Here is a 12,500-nt window from a genome sequence, read left to right as displayed (position 1 = left end):
TGTACAAATCAGTGTTTTTACTTGCTGGAAATCATAACTAGCCACCTTATATTACTGACTTGGCTGCTAATAAAATCTTACAAGGATTCAGGAATCAGTTATGCTTTCCATTTATGGTCCTGATGTTAGTGAACCACTTCAGAACAAATCCTGTGCATTCAGCAGTTTGACATTTCACTTCGTAATTGTAGCGCCACTCTCAGCTTTATAGGTGTCATGGAGTATTCTCCTTTATTTTTTTAATGTTTATTTCTTTTATATTGACCTGTTACTTGTCTTTCGTTTTTGCCCATCTTATTGTCATTGTCTGCTGCCTCTGTCTGGTTCTTACATCACAAACTCATCATGTCTTGAGAACAGCAGACATTAACATTTCCTGCTGTAAAATCTATTACTGTAATGGGGAGATTGTCAGTCTCTCAGTGGGCAGTAACTTGCGCACTTCTAGATGTCTAGTGCCGTGACATCTTGAATTTAGAATTTTAATGGTTTTAGGAGTAGAAAGGAATAGTAATAATCACAATATTTTTACTTATAAATGCAAAAGAGAGTTATGTTCTGTTGTTGTTTGTACCTTCCCATTTTGGTAGAGCAAATGGTTGTAAGTTTGTAATGTGAAACTTCATTGTGTTTTTGTGTTTTCACAGTCTGTGCTACACTATGTGCAAGTACTGTTGTTATCTGAGAGTAGCGTATTCTGTGAATCTGAAGCTCAGTGTTGATTCTCATGAATCTTTTCCTAGACAAACTTTTTTTTTTTTTTTTTGTGATGCTACAGTATGTGTGACTAAAGTTATGCATGCATGTTTCTGGCACAAGGCTGTCATGCAATTATTAAATAAAAATAAAATCAACAGTACTCAGTTGGTTTTTTTTTGTTTTGGTTTTTTAAATGTAGTTTTGACTAAGTAAGGACAATATTCCTTAAAATAAGGCTTTAAATGTTGGAGTACCTTCTGGCAACTTTGAGTGAGTAGAAATGATGGAACCTAATTTCCCTTTTGATTTTTTTTTTCTAAGTGATATTGTAGTTTTTTATATGATCAAAGTAATAAACGAACCAAGTTGGCATACTTGGTGGATGTTTAGAAGTTCTTGTTTTATAGCAGCTTTTACTGAATGAGGTAATTTTTTTCATAGAAAAAAAGTCATTAATTTACAATATATGTACCTTTTCAGGATATAATTTATATGAAATTTTGATTAAATCAGTACAGTTTGCCTTTCCTTATTTTTCATCAGAATGCAGATTATGATTATCCTTCATTACTGAGGAAAAACTATTGTCAGTAGGTACCTTTCTATCCATATGTTAATGCCCTGGTCTGTAAAGAGAGCTTATTTTCATTCCAGTTTTTTCAAGAAAGAGGAACTTGAAGTACAAAATTATTTTCATAAATTTGAGGTTCACAAGATAGACTCTCTGGGCTTGGATCAGTCTGTTGAAACACAGGGGTCCAACACCATTTGAGACTGCTTAAGATATTTTGCCTTGCTCTGTCAAGCCGGAAGAATACCAGTCTCTGTGAACCCAGTGTTTGTATTTAGAGTTTGAGCAGATGTTACAGATAACAGAAAGTGGTTCAGGTGTCAGTGTATGCCCAGGCAATTGAAGCGAGCCATCTGTCATTGTATTCTCTTACTTACGCCTTTTGCATAAGTCCTAAAAATTAACTGTGTTCTCCTACTCTAAGAGACAGTCAGTGCTCTAGCCTGACTAGAATAATTTTGTATTTTGATACTGGGAGGCGACCTAGCCTGATAGGCAAAAGGATGACTTAAGTGTTAGGGTTCCGTTTCCTAAAACAACCCCATCCCGATCCCCCCCAACCTTTCTCCTCATAAACCAAGCCCTCGCCCAACTTATGATGAAGATGCCACCATTTTGACTCAGGAGTTGACTCAGAGAGGTCATGTCTTTGTGACGTACCAGCTGTAGCAGTTAATTCTGGTGCCTAGGTATTGCTGATAAGTGATGCCCTCCGGGTGGGCTAGTGCTGTAAGAGTGAGATTTGCTTCTGTTCCATGGATTTTATAGTAAATTGCTTCCACCAGAAGGAAGTATAGTCTCAGAATACTAGAAATCATTCTGCTGGTGTTCTTCCATGCAGTTTCTGTTGCTCTCTGACATTGTCTGGAGCTCAAACGCTCAAACCAACACACCTCCCCTGCCCCTTCCCCCCCACCCGCCTTTTTTTAAAAAATTTCCTTCTGTTTTTGTCTTTTTCCTCTCTTCTGTATATAGAGACAAAGCTTTGTATGAAGATGGTTTTCACTTGATTAACCTGTTTATCTTCTGGGACCTTCTACAGGGTTCGCCTCTACTGGAGGTGAATCGCTCCTGCAGTTGCTGCCAGGCTCACTAGGTTTGGCTTAGGGCAAACATACTGTGGAGATAAGCACAAACTTGCAACTTTTTCTCTTTTTCTGAGAGTCTGTGGGTTATGATGTAAAACTAAAGAAGAAAAGTTGAATAGCAGTATTGTAGATTTGAAACACTCGTGGCTTGCTTACTTTATTTCAAAGACACTGTAACTATAAATACACAATTGAAAATCCCTGACTTAGTCTGAGCAGTAGAGGACGTTTGTATGAATGAATAAGAATAAATTATATACCCACATCCAATGGTAACTCCACTAGGGTAAATAAACTGTAGGTGTTACTTGTAGTATAACTGAGCTTATGCAGCCTAGCAGAGATGTGAAATTTGAGCTGAACATGGGAAGATGCCTCAGCTGCAGGTTTAGTGTCACCACTGTGCTTGCTGCTTGAGTGTGTAGGACTTGTTATATGCTACTAGTTAAGAAATCTTAAGGTTTAAAATTCTTGAAAGGATCTTAAATGATATATATAACTTGTACTGGTTTGATTTTAGATAAAACCCACAATAAAAAAAATTACTATCCTTTACAAAAAGGAGGTTGTTGAAGTGTATTTTGAAATAATTTTCTGAAATGTTTTGAAGCAAAAGAAGTTGAATGAAGACCTTGGTGGCTAGTGTTGGTTGTATTCAGTTTTTAAGGTTTGTCTTTCTGCTTGAAGCATCAACTAACCACTTGGAAGCTGTCAGGAGAAAACGTGGAATCAATCAGCTTGAAGGTGTCCTCTTTCTCCAAGGGCCACCTCTTCACTCAGTTACAGTATTAGAACCAAAGAAAAAGGTGTATTAATGCTTTAGATAAAGTGCACTTTATGGCTTATTATAAGGCCTTCCACGCATTCTTAGTATGAAATACGTTACTTCATTCTTTTGTGAATTTATAACCAATATAACCAAATAACTTCAGTTAACATTCTCTGTTTGTTCTCTGTATGTAACAGGGTCTCATATACTCATCACCCTCATCAGATCAGTTACAAACTTTTACATCTTAACAACCAAAACACATGATCTTGCTTTTACCATGTGACATCCCATGTGCTTGGGATTCCGGGGAAGAATTTTTAACTGGAAGTTTCTGTTGCAAATATATATCTATGTAGCTATATATAAAAAGATGGATTGCTCTAGGGAGCTAGGACAGTGCCTGCTTTAGGGGGCAGTCCAGTTTGAAGTATCCAAAAAACGTCTGAATGAAAAATAAAACTTTATTCTGTCTGTCTTGGTGTCATTGTGCTTATGTCTGGATCTTCCAACCCATTCCAACTAAATTATTTCAGTTACTTCTGCGTACTTTAACAGAGGAGAGTAAATGCTGTGTTTTGGTGGCCTTTTCAAACTATGTTGATAACACAGTGTGTAAGAAAGACAGAGAAGTCTTGAGTATTTTCATGCCTCGTTCTGGGTGTGGTGGGGAGAAATATGTGATATACATAGAGGAGAAATGTAGTTCGAGTACTGCAATTTTGCTTTGTTTCTTTTCAATACCTTTTTTACTATTGCTGCTTCCAATGAATCAAGAGAGAGAGACTGTAAAAATTTAGTCAAAAAAGGGAAAGATACTATCAAGAACACCACCCCCCCAAAAAAATTCTCTTCTCTACGTTCTTCTTCCTTTTTTGTGTAGATGATGACAGACACAAGATTTTAGAAAAAACCTAGATAGGATGGCATTTAGTATGTCTACTGAATGTCTTTGAAATTGACTGTGAGCTAATTCCATGGCAAATATGTTTGAAGTTAAAAGTAATTCTAATACTTTATTGTAGATCAGATGATTTGCTGGTTTCTGTGTACTGTAGATGTATGTATTAATGAAATATTTGAACTAACCAGTTTTAAAGGAATTTTAATGCTGGAATTAAAATTACGTTTTAATAAGAAATTATGTCCTAGGTGATGCTGTTAATGTTTTGCGAACGTTATTGGATAGTTGTCAGAGTGGGTAGTGGGACCTAAGGGAGTCTAGACATAACACATCATGGCGAAAGCCTTCACAGATAATTCTCATTAAAGAAAATCTGAATTTTATATATGATCCCTGAAAGTGGAAACTTTAGAAAAGAAAACAGGAAAAGCTTTTGTAGTTATATGTCTTCTTTGTGTAGGTGAGATATCTGATTAGATGTGGCTTCATGATGTGTTGAAGTTTTGCTGATGGAATTCGATGTATTTAGAAGCTGTAAAGAGTGCTGCCTTAGCCTGTTTAATTAAGCGAGTCTCACATCTGTTCTCACTTCGTCTCTAAGGTGTGAGTATAGTTGCAATGGGGTGATAAGAAAAGGATAAAAAAATAATGTGCTAGAGCTTGCTGGGTGTAAGAGGAAGAGAGTTTTCAGTTGGTTAAAATAGACAAAAGAATTAAGGGGGGGCTCTCGGGGTTACTGTATTTTAGACAAATGTGATGCTGGGTAGAGGAAAGACAATGTTTTTTACTGCAGCGAGGCAAAGTCTAACCGTTACTAGAAAATCCTCAGGAAGACAGTGAAACAAACACAGATAGCTGACTTCAAGTCTGTACATCACAGAACTACCTATTGTATCTGTGATTATAAAGCAAGTTACTTGGAGGCGGTGGAATTATTAAAATGCTTTTGTCATGAAAAACTGTTAAAGAAATAGTAACAGCATTATGACAAATGTCAGACTTGGGAAAAATCTGGGGTGATTCTAAAAATAAATGATGGATTACACATTAAGCAGTTGTGACATCAGGATGACAATAAAGAGTAATGAACAGTAAAAAAATGTACGTTTTGAAGTGGGACACCCTGCATGGAATATAGCTGCAAAGAGAATAGTAAGAGGACTAAAACCATAATGTGCTAGAATTTGCAGGGAGTAAGAGAACATTTTCTTTTCAGTTCTTGTAACACAGGCATTTACAGTCTGAGTTAACTTTGGTGCAGCCCTGGTTAAACTGAAAGCGGCATGTTCAAGTAATTTACTGAAAAATGACACAGGACTTCATTTTTAGATTTTTATTCTATCTCAGTTAAATTGTGGTTTTGTCTAAATTGCAGGTTTTGTGAGAGGAAATATATCCTCCACTTAAGACGAGTTGCTACTACTAATAAGACAATATTAAACTATTTGGTATGACTAAGTCTATAAAACAGCAACTATCTTCAACTCAGTTTTGGAAATTCCTCTGCTGAAAACAGAGCCAGAGTGTTTGTGGAAAAGAGGCATGAGGATCTGTGAAATGGAGAGAGAAGAAACAGTGAAGGAAAAAACTGAACATGAGAGCTTTAAGGGACTGAGCGAGATACAAACAGAATTTCTGTGCTTGCCATTCCAGTGCTTTTTTGCTGTTTGCTTGCTCTTGGGTATAGGGGATAAATATTTTTGACCTGTGTGCAAATGGGTTAATATCAAAGAAGTATCTGCTGGCATGATGAATTTAATCTCTTACAAGGAGTGGTCTCAAGTGTTGTTTAATACTCTGAACAGAAAGAATTAGGGCGTTAAAAGTGGCACATTTTTTTGGCACAAACCCAGAAGTATTTTGTTGGAAAAGATAAGGTAAAAGAACAAGATGTTTAAGTTTTAGACTGGACTTCAGTATTGTGGGAGAGGAGGATGGAGAATGTCTGAAGAGAGATGTATGAGAGGAGGATGGAGAATGTCTGACCATTAGTGATGGGAGATAAGAGAGAGGAGGAGGGAGAATGTCTGAACAGAGATGTATGAGAGGAGGGTGGAGAACTTCTGATCTGACAGATGAGAGAACAACTGGGTATTGTGAAGGAAAGTAAGAAAGATAAACATGGTTATCTAGTAGTCAAAAGTGGTTTGCATGCTTGTAGTGATATATAGCTATGTAACTGCATGAATGGTTTCTGCCCTGAGCCTAGTGGTACATACAGCTGGAATTTGTATCCAGACTCAGAGATACAAATACGACGTTATCTGTACAAGGAAGTGTCTCTGGTTGCATCACAACTGGAGCTTGTGCCTTCATATGCCACAAGAATAATAACAAGATATTGGACATTTTTGCAGTGCAGAAGTACAATGATAATTTGGGGTGGCTGTGCCTTTAAAATCTGCCTGTGTTCATTTTTGTCCAGAGCTGGAGAGGAAAATTCTTGAGGTTTTTTTCTAAAGCTGGAGCAAGCACATTTAAAATGAAGTTTTCATTGAGCTTGGTAAGAAAGGAGGAACTAATTTGTCAGTCAGGTGTCACTGTGTTGTTAGTAAAGGTCTGTATTCTGCATAGTTAAATAAAATTGTTGGTGCCTTAATAATCGATCTTTGTATGCTTATATTGCTATTCATAACTATTTGGTCCCCACAGATCTACACTCTAATCCTTGTTAAACTATTAATCTGTGTGCAGCTAGCCCTACTGATCAAAGTGTTTCCAAGTTTGACTTCAGGATCTGACCCTTTTGTAGTGCGGGCTGCAAAAATAAATCAGTGCTGTATCCTGGAGAAGTCAGTTCTTGGATGAAGTTGCATTATTCTGCACTTGTGCTTCCTGATGAGGTTGAAGTAGCTGCTCCACTCAATGAATTGCTTGGCAGTTCTTAATGGTTTTTAGAAAAAAGGTGCTCCTGACAATGCAACTTTAAAATGTGTATGGGCTCAGAGAATGTGTGCAGTTTGTGTGCATTTCTGACTGGAAACAGATCAAATCCTGTTTTACTTGTTTGGTAGTCTCTGATTTATTGACTTTACAGAAGTTGTTCTGCGTTTACCTATGTACCCTACCCCTGTTTGCGTTCAAGAGAGCTGGTGCACAAGAACTGTAATTGTCAAGTCCAGTCTATTTAATCTTTTTTTATGTATGTTTAAGGGTTTTGTTGCTCTAGAGCTGTTCCTCTTTTTCCTTCACATGCTGCCTTCCCAAACTGAAAGTGCAATTTCTACAGTAATCTACAGTTTTAGGAAACTGGGGGAGAGTTCTGTTACTTGTAGAAAATGTTCCTTGACATTGTAGAAGTTGTTCTCTTGCTTTGGGCAAAGCAGGTAACGAAAAATTCTGGACAAGCCTGTTGGTTTTCCGACTGAATCATATACAGTCCTGCAGGTTTGATGTTTGCAGCTAGGGACTAGGCACTCAGCACAAGAGGTAGTATGCTTACAGGGCTTTTCTTCCCATAATGCTCTTTGCAACAGCTGTTAATAATTATGTGTGGTTTACTTATCACTACTTAAAGTTTATAAACTGCTTCAAAAGCATTCTAATTAAGTTCGTTCTTTTCAAAATAGTTTTCTTTCCAGAATCATTGGTTTATTCATAATTGTTATCAAGCAGTTCTCTATCATTTGTTTAAAAAATGAAGTGCCACGTGTAAAAATGTTTCATGCACATTTGTAGAATAGTAATCAACAACTCCTCATATATAACTGGATTGAATGGCAATAATGTTTTCAAAACAGGACAGTTTCATAGTTTTTCTGTTCGTAATCTCTAAATCCCGAACAATTTGTAAAAGAAAAAAACCAAAACCAAAACCATCCCAAACAATTTAGGGTATCTTGTAAAAGAATTTAGGGCATTGGTGTCTTTTTAGGAAATTATTGCATATTTGGATTTTCCCCCCCCTCTCTGCTTACAAAGTGTTCAGAAAGAGTCAGCATTAATCAGTAAATCTGAACAAAGAGGTCATGTACAATCTGCAATTTAAGAGATTTCAGTAGCATATCTTTACTTACAATAATTGCAATGTTACCAGTAGAACAGGTGTATGGTTTGCTTTGCCATATTTCTGCCCTTTCCCTCAAATAAAATAAAAAGGTGGAAGTTCATTAATTATATTTATCAGTTTCTGATGGCCAAATCATTGAAAGGAAGAATCTTAGAAAAGTTGTCTAATCTTTACTGCTATGTGCTATAGATCTTTGGCTTCTGAAATACAGCACTATACCAGGTGTTGCAGGAGAGAAACAGATTGCAAACTTTTAGCAAATCATCTCAATATTTGTTTCTTAAGCTTAGAAACATGCAAGAAACACCCAAGGCACACATTTTACACATTATAGAGGTGTTTGGCGTTTTTTTTTAATTTTTTTTTTTTTTTTTTAATACTGGTACATGTTAGAATCTGGGGAGCCTTTTCTATTTGTTGTAGTGGAGAATTATGTGTATTATATTATCTTTGCTTACCATTTTAGAATGACATTCTGGACGTCTCTTCTTAAATCTTCACTTTTTCTTCCTTGTTATAGGGTATTCTGCCTGGAAAAGAGTAAAATCATCCATGGTCGTCTCGTGACTGTGGCTGAAACATCCCTGCAGTGCTTCAGAAGCCCTTTCCCCTTCTTCCTTTTGTGGTGTTGATAAACTTATTAGTTGCTTGACCTTGCAGACCTAGTCTGTCAGACTTCGTAAGAGAAGCTGCCTCTCAATGTTATAAGCGTTGTGATTACTGAATCTGATACTCAAAATTATATGGTCTTTGCTTTAGCTGGGATACAATTAGAATTTATTCAGAGGGTTTTTTTCAGATGAAGAAAACTTTCAAAAAATCTAATGCTCTTGAATTTCCCGTATTTGTGTGGGGTAGAATATGGTAATAAATACCAGAAAATCTGTTCTTGCAGCATTTATGACCCAGGTAAATTAAATGCTAACATCTTAATACAAGAATGATTTATTTTATTTTATTTTTTTAAGCTGCTTTGGCGTAGATGTATTTTGACAAGCTTCTACAGCTAACTAAAGATTTGTATTTCTGATTTTGGAAGGTGCTGAGCACATTCAGGTCCTGTTGACAGCTAGCATAATTCAGCATCTCCAAAAAGCAAGCCATTTATTTAATTTCAGACAGAATTTTAGTGTTGTTAATGACTACAATGTGTCTCCTGCGTCCTTTTGGCTCTGCAACTTTTATGAGAAATGCTACGTACACTTTTGTTGGCAGATTCGTGTTTTCTGTGAGACAGCTCTTCTGCCGTGTACTCACCAGCTTATCTTGCAAGGGGGGAGAGGTGATAACTTCAATAGAACCATTCAGCTCCTTTGTGTAACATGGGCCACCATAATCAAATGGGCAGTGATCATTTAGTGCATTTGTACAGAACCAGTCTGGAGAATGAAGTAGATTTTTCTTCCTCTGGCTTTGTTGCTAAACTCCAACATGTGACAGAATCAGTATTTTGTTTCATAAAAATTATGTGTCTAGCACATAATGGCTAATTTAGAATAATGTGAAATTTTATTGACTGCTGTGCTGCTTATAAAGTTGTTACAAAACAGTTTGAATTGGAAAAGCTTTGAATCCAAAGAGAATAAATTTCATGTGAATGCCTTTAATTAAATTTTGCTTAATTTAAATAATGTAATTTGTATTGATTATGCTGCTGCAGTTCATTTGGATTTTTATTTTTAATTAAGATTCACTAATCTTGTTTTACCTTCCAGAGCTATTCATAAAATTACTGTGAAGAAAATGCATGTTAATTAAATTAACACTTACATACATTTATTAAACTAAAATCAGGCCATATTTTTTTTTTCTTTGTGAAGGTATTGTTTCTTGTAAGAAATATTGCTATGTATAACAATCCAACTTTATTCATACTTTTTTTTTTTCCTGAGCAAATCCATGTTCATATTGTCCTATAATGGTATAGGTGCTTCCTTTGTGCTTCCTCAGAGGCTGCCAGCACTACCTTCGGAAGCTGCTGGGATGATTACTGAAGTGCAGCATAATCCTGTTATTTCCTTCGGCATCCTGTAACTTTCTCTGTGTTTTCTCCCTATTAGCTGGTGTCTGTGCATCATTGGAACACAGTCTCAAACGTGGATGACTTCTTACTAACTTTCTGGTGAGAAAGTGGCCAGCTTATAGTACTGCATATGTTAAAAACATCTAGAATGAAAGACTTGCTGTATTAATTGAGACCATTAATACTGTGTTAAGGCTTATTGCTATATTACTGGATTCCCCCCCCCCCCCTTTTGTTTAGATCATTAGCAGTTTTGAAAGAGAGTTTAATATTTTTTTGAGCCAAGACAGGTGGTATACTTGCATTTATTTATGTGTGCAGTGATAAACATGCAGTTTATTTTTGCATATTTTGCATTTATGTTCATGTGAATAAGGAGTCATGCAGAAGATTCCTAAAAATGTTGAAGGGCAGAGAAGCTGAGTGGAAAGCAGGGCTGTAGAGCTAATTGCCTGGCAAATGCCTGTACCTGAACACAGGACTGGAAAGCTGAAGACACTGAACTAGTTGCGTTCACAGAGGTATTTGCAAGTATATGTGAAAGACAGAAACCTTTCAAGTGATAGCCTCAAACACCAGGTTTTGAACTAAATTCAGTCAGAAAGATTGAACTATTGTTCACTCACTAAGTAAAACTCTTTTTCTTGGAAAGAATTACTTAATATACTGGTAACATAGTGGTACTATGTTAGTTCTGTCATACGTTTTATCGTAAGTGGAGAGCTTATCACTCCCTACAGATACCTGAAAGGAGGTTGTAGCAAGGTGAATGTTGGTCTATTGTCCCAAGTAACAAGTGATAAGAGAAGAGGAAATAGCCTCAGGTTGCACCAGGGGAGGTTTAGACTGGGTATTAGGAAAAATTTCTTCACCAAAAGGGTTGTCAAGCATTGGAACAGGCTGCCCCGGTAGGTGGATTGGGTCACCATCCCTGGGGGTATTGAAAAGACATGTACAGCTGGTGCTTGGTGGACTTGGCAGTCCTGGGTTAATGGCTGGACTTTAATGATCTTAAAGGTCTTTTCCAACCTAAACGGTTCTATGATTCTCTACCAGAGCAGCACCTTAAACACTCTGAGCTAATCACACCTTAGTGTTGTAGCTAGAACCAAAATTATATGGAATGTTGACAGACTAGACAGGAATCTGTAGCAGTTTGTGTCCTGAGGTGGATGTACTTTCTAGGCTTTCATATTTCTGGTCATTGTATCTCCTCTGAATTTGTTTGCAATTGGATGACTGATAGGTTTTACTGTTCTTCATGATAAAATCATAGCAGCAATTAACTCTTGAATTGTTCCATCAGTTCTTTCTGCAGTTACGATGATTTCTGGCTGTATGCATAGCGTGGAAAGATAGTTGACAGCAAAAGCATCTTCCTTTCCAAATGGTTTATTAAGTGCCTTTGTGTGTTGGGCACACATTTTGTGTTTGCCTAGCCTGTGGTTATGTACTTACTCTCGCCTTTCAGGCTTCTGTATGATTAAGCATTTTCAAAGTAATTAACAACAGTATTGTCTAAAAGCATTATGAAGCAGTGTTCTTACTTGCCAGGTTTATTAATCTCTTGCTTCCCTGAGATAATGCACAGTGGGTCTCCCTGTCATTAGTGTGAACTAACGCTATATTTGTTTTTCTCTTTCTTGAGTGTCCTCCTAACCAAGATAGTGCATCAAGAAATGAAGTACAAACAGCTGTTATTTTTTAATAATATGTTATATTATTTTATATATAATATAATAATAATATAATAAAAAAGTTATTATGTAAATGCATTATAGACAATTTGCAAGTCTTAATAAGGCCATTTTTATTGAACAGTAATGAATTTGGACCTTTTGCATGAATGATCTGCAAATGTTCAAGTTAAAACAATTCATAATGCAAATTCCTGGATGCTTGAAAATATATGAACATATGGTAGAAAAACTAAAGGAGTAATCAGATGGTCAGATTTGACTGCATTGGTATTGTCTGTCTTCAGAAATAAGGTACAAGAAGTTTATTGATACTATAGGACTTTTGAAAACAAGTTAGAATTGATGTAGTTTTGTCAAAACTAGTCATAAGTGAGAATACTGACAGTTAGCCAAATAAGATTTTTTTTAAAATGCTTTTTAATTTTTGCAGTGTTTAAATATTATCCTTGAGAAGATTAGTTGGTGACTTCTTGCATGGATGCTAGGTCATAGATATCATAGCTGAATAAAGCAAGTGTGCACAGGTCTGGCCAATGGACTCTGCTTCCCCAAAAAGGGAAGGCTCTGAGTTAGGCAAAGGGGATTTATGTCAAATTTGCTATCCTAGTCCTTTGATAATGGTAGTGACCAGAGAGATAAATGCAAATCTTTCCATGTCATTTCCATCTTTGTTTGGTCATGTCTATAAAAATTACTAGTGATAAACTCTGTTCTGTGCAGAGTCTGAAAGACTCTGA

The 12,500-nt window shown here is 36.4% G+C and overlaps 1 protein-coding gene across 5 annotated transcripts in view; it reads left to right on the top strand.

Moving 5' to 3' along the window:
• KDM4C (lysine demethylase 4C) overlaps window positions 1-12,500 on the top strand; it is a 297,463-nt gene that overhangs the window by 82,465 nt on the left and 202,498 nt on the right. The window contains exon 9 of one of the 5 annotated variants that reach the window (XM_056324196.1): window positions 8,561-9,618. The exons of the other annotated variants lie outside the window; for them this stretch is intronic. Coding sequence (XP_056180171.1) covers window positions 8,561-8,584 — 24 coding nt within the window. The 3' untranslated portion in view covers window positions 8,585-9,618. Of the gene's footprint in view, window positions 1-8,560; window positions 9,619-12,500 lie in introns of those variants that run through there. 5 annotated transcript variants of the gene reach the window in all.

Source organism: Falco biarmicus, chromosome Z (assembly GCF_023638135.1).
Source record: "Falco biarmicus isolate bFalBia1 chromosome Z, bFalBia1.pri, whole genome shotgun sequence".
NCBI classification, from domain to species: Eukaryota; Metazoa; Chordata; class Aves; order Falconiformes; family Falconidae; genus Falco; species Falco biarmicus.
Note: the sequence above shows the minus strand (reverse complement) of the source record. Positions and strands in the feature narration are given on the sequence as shown.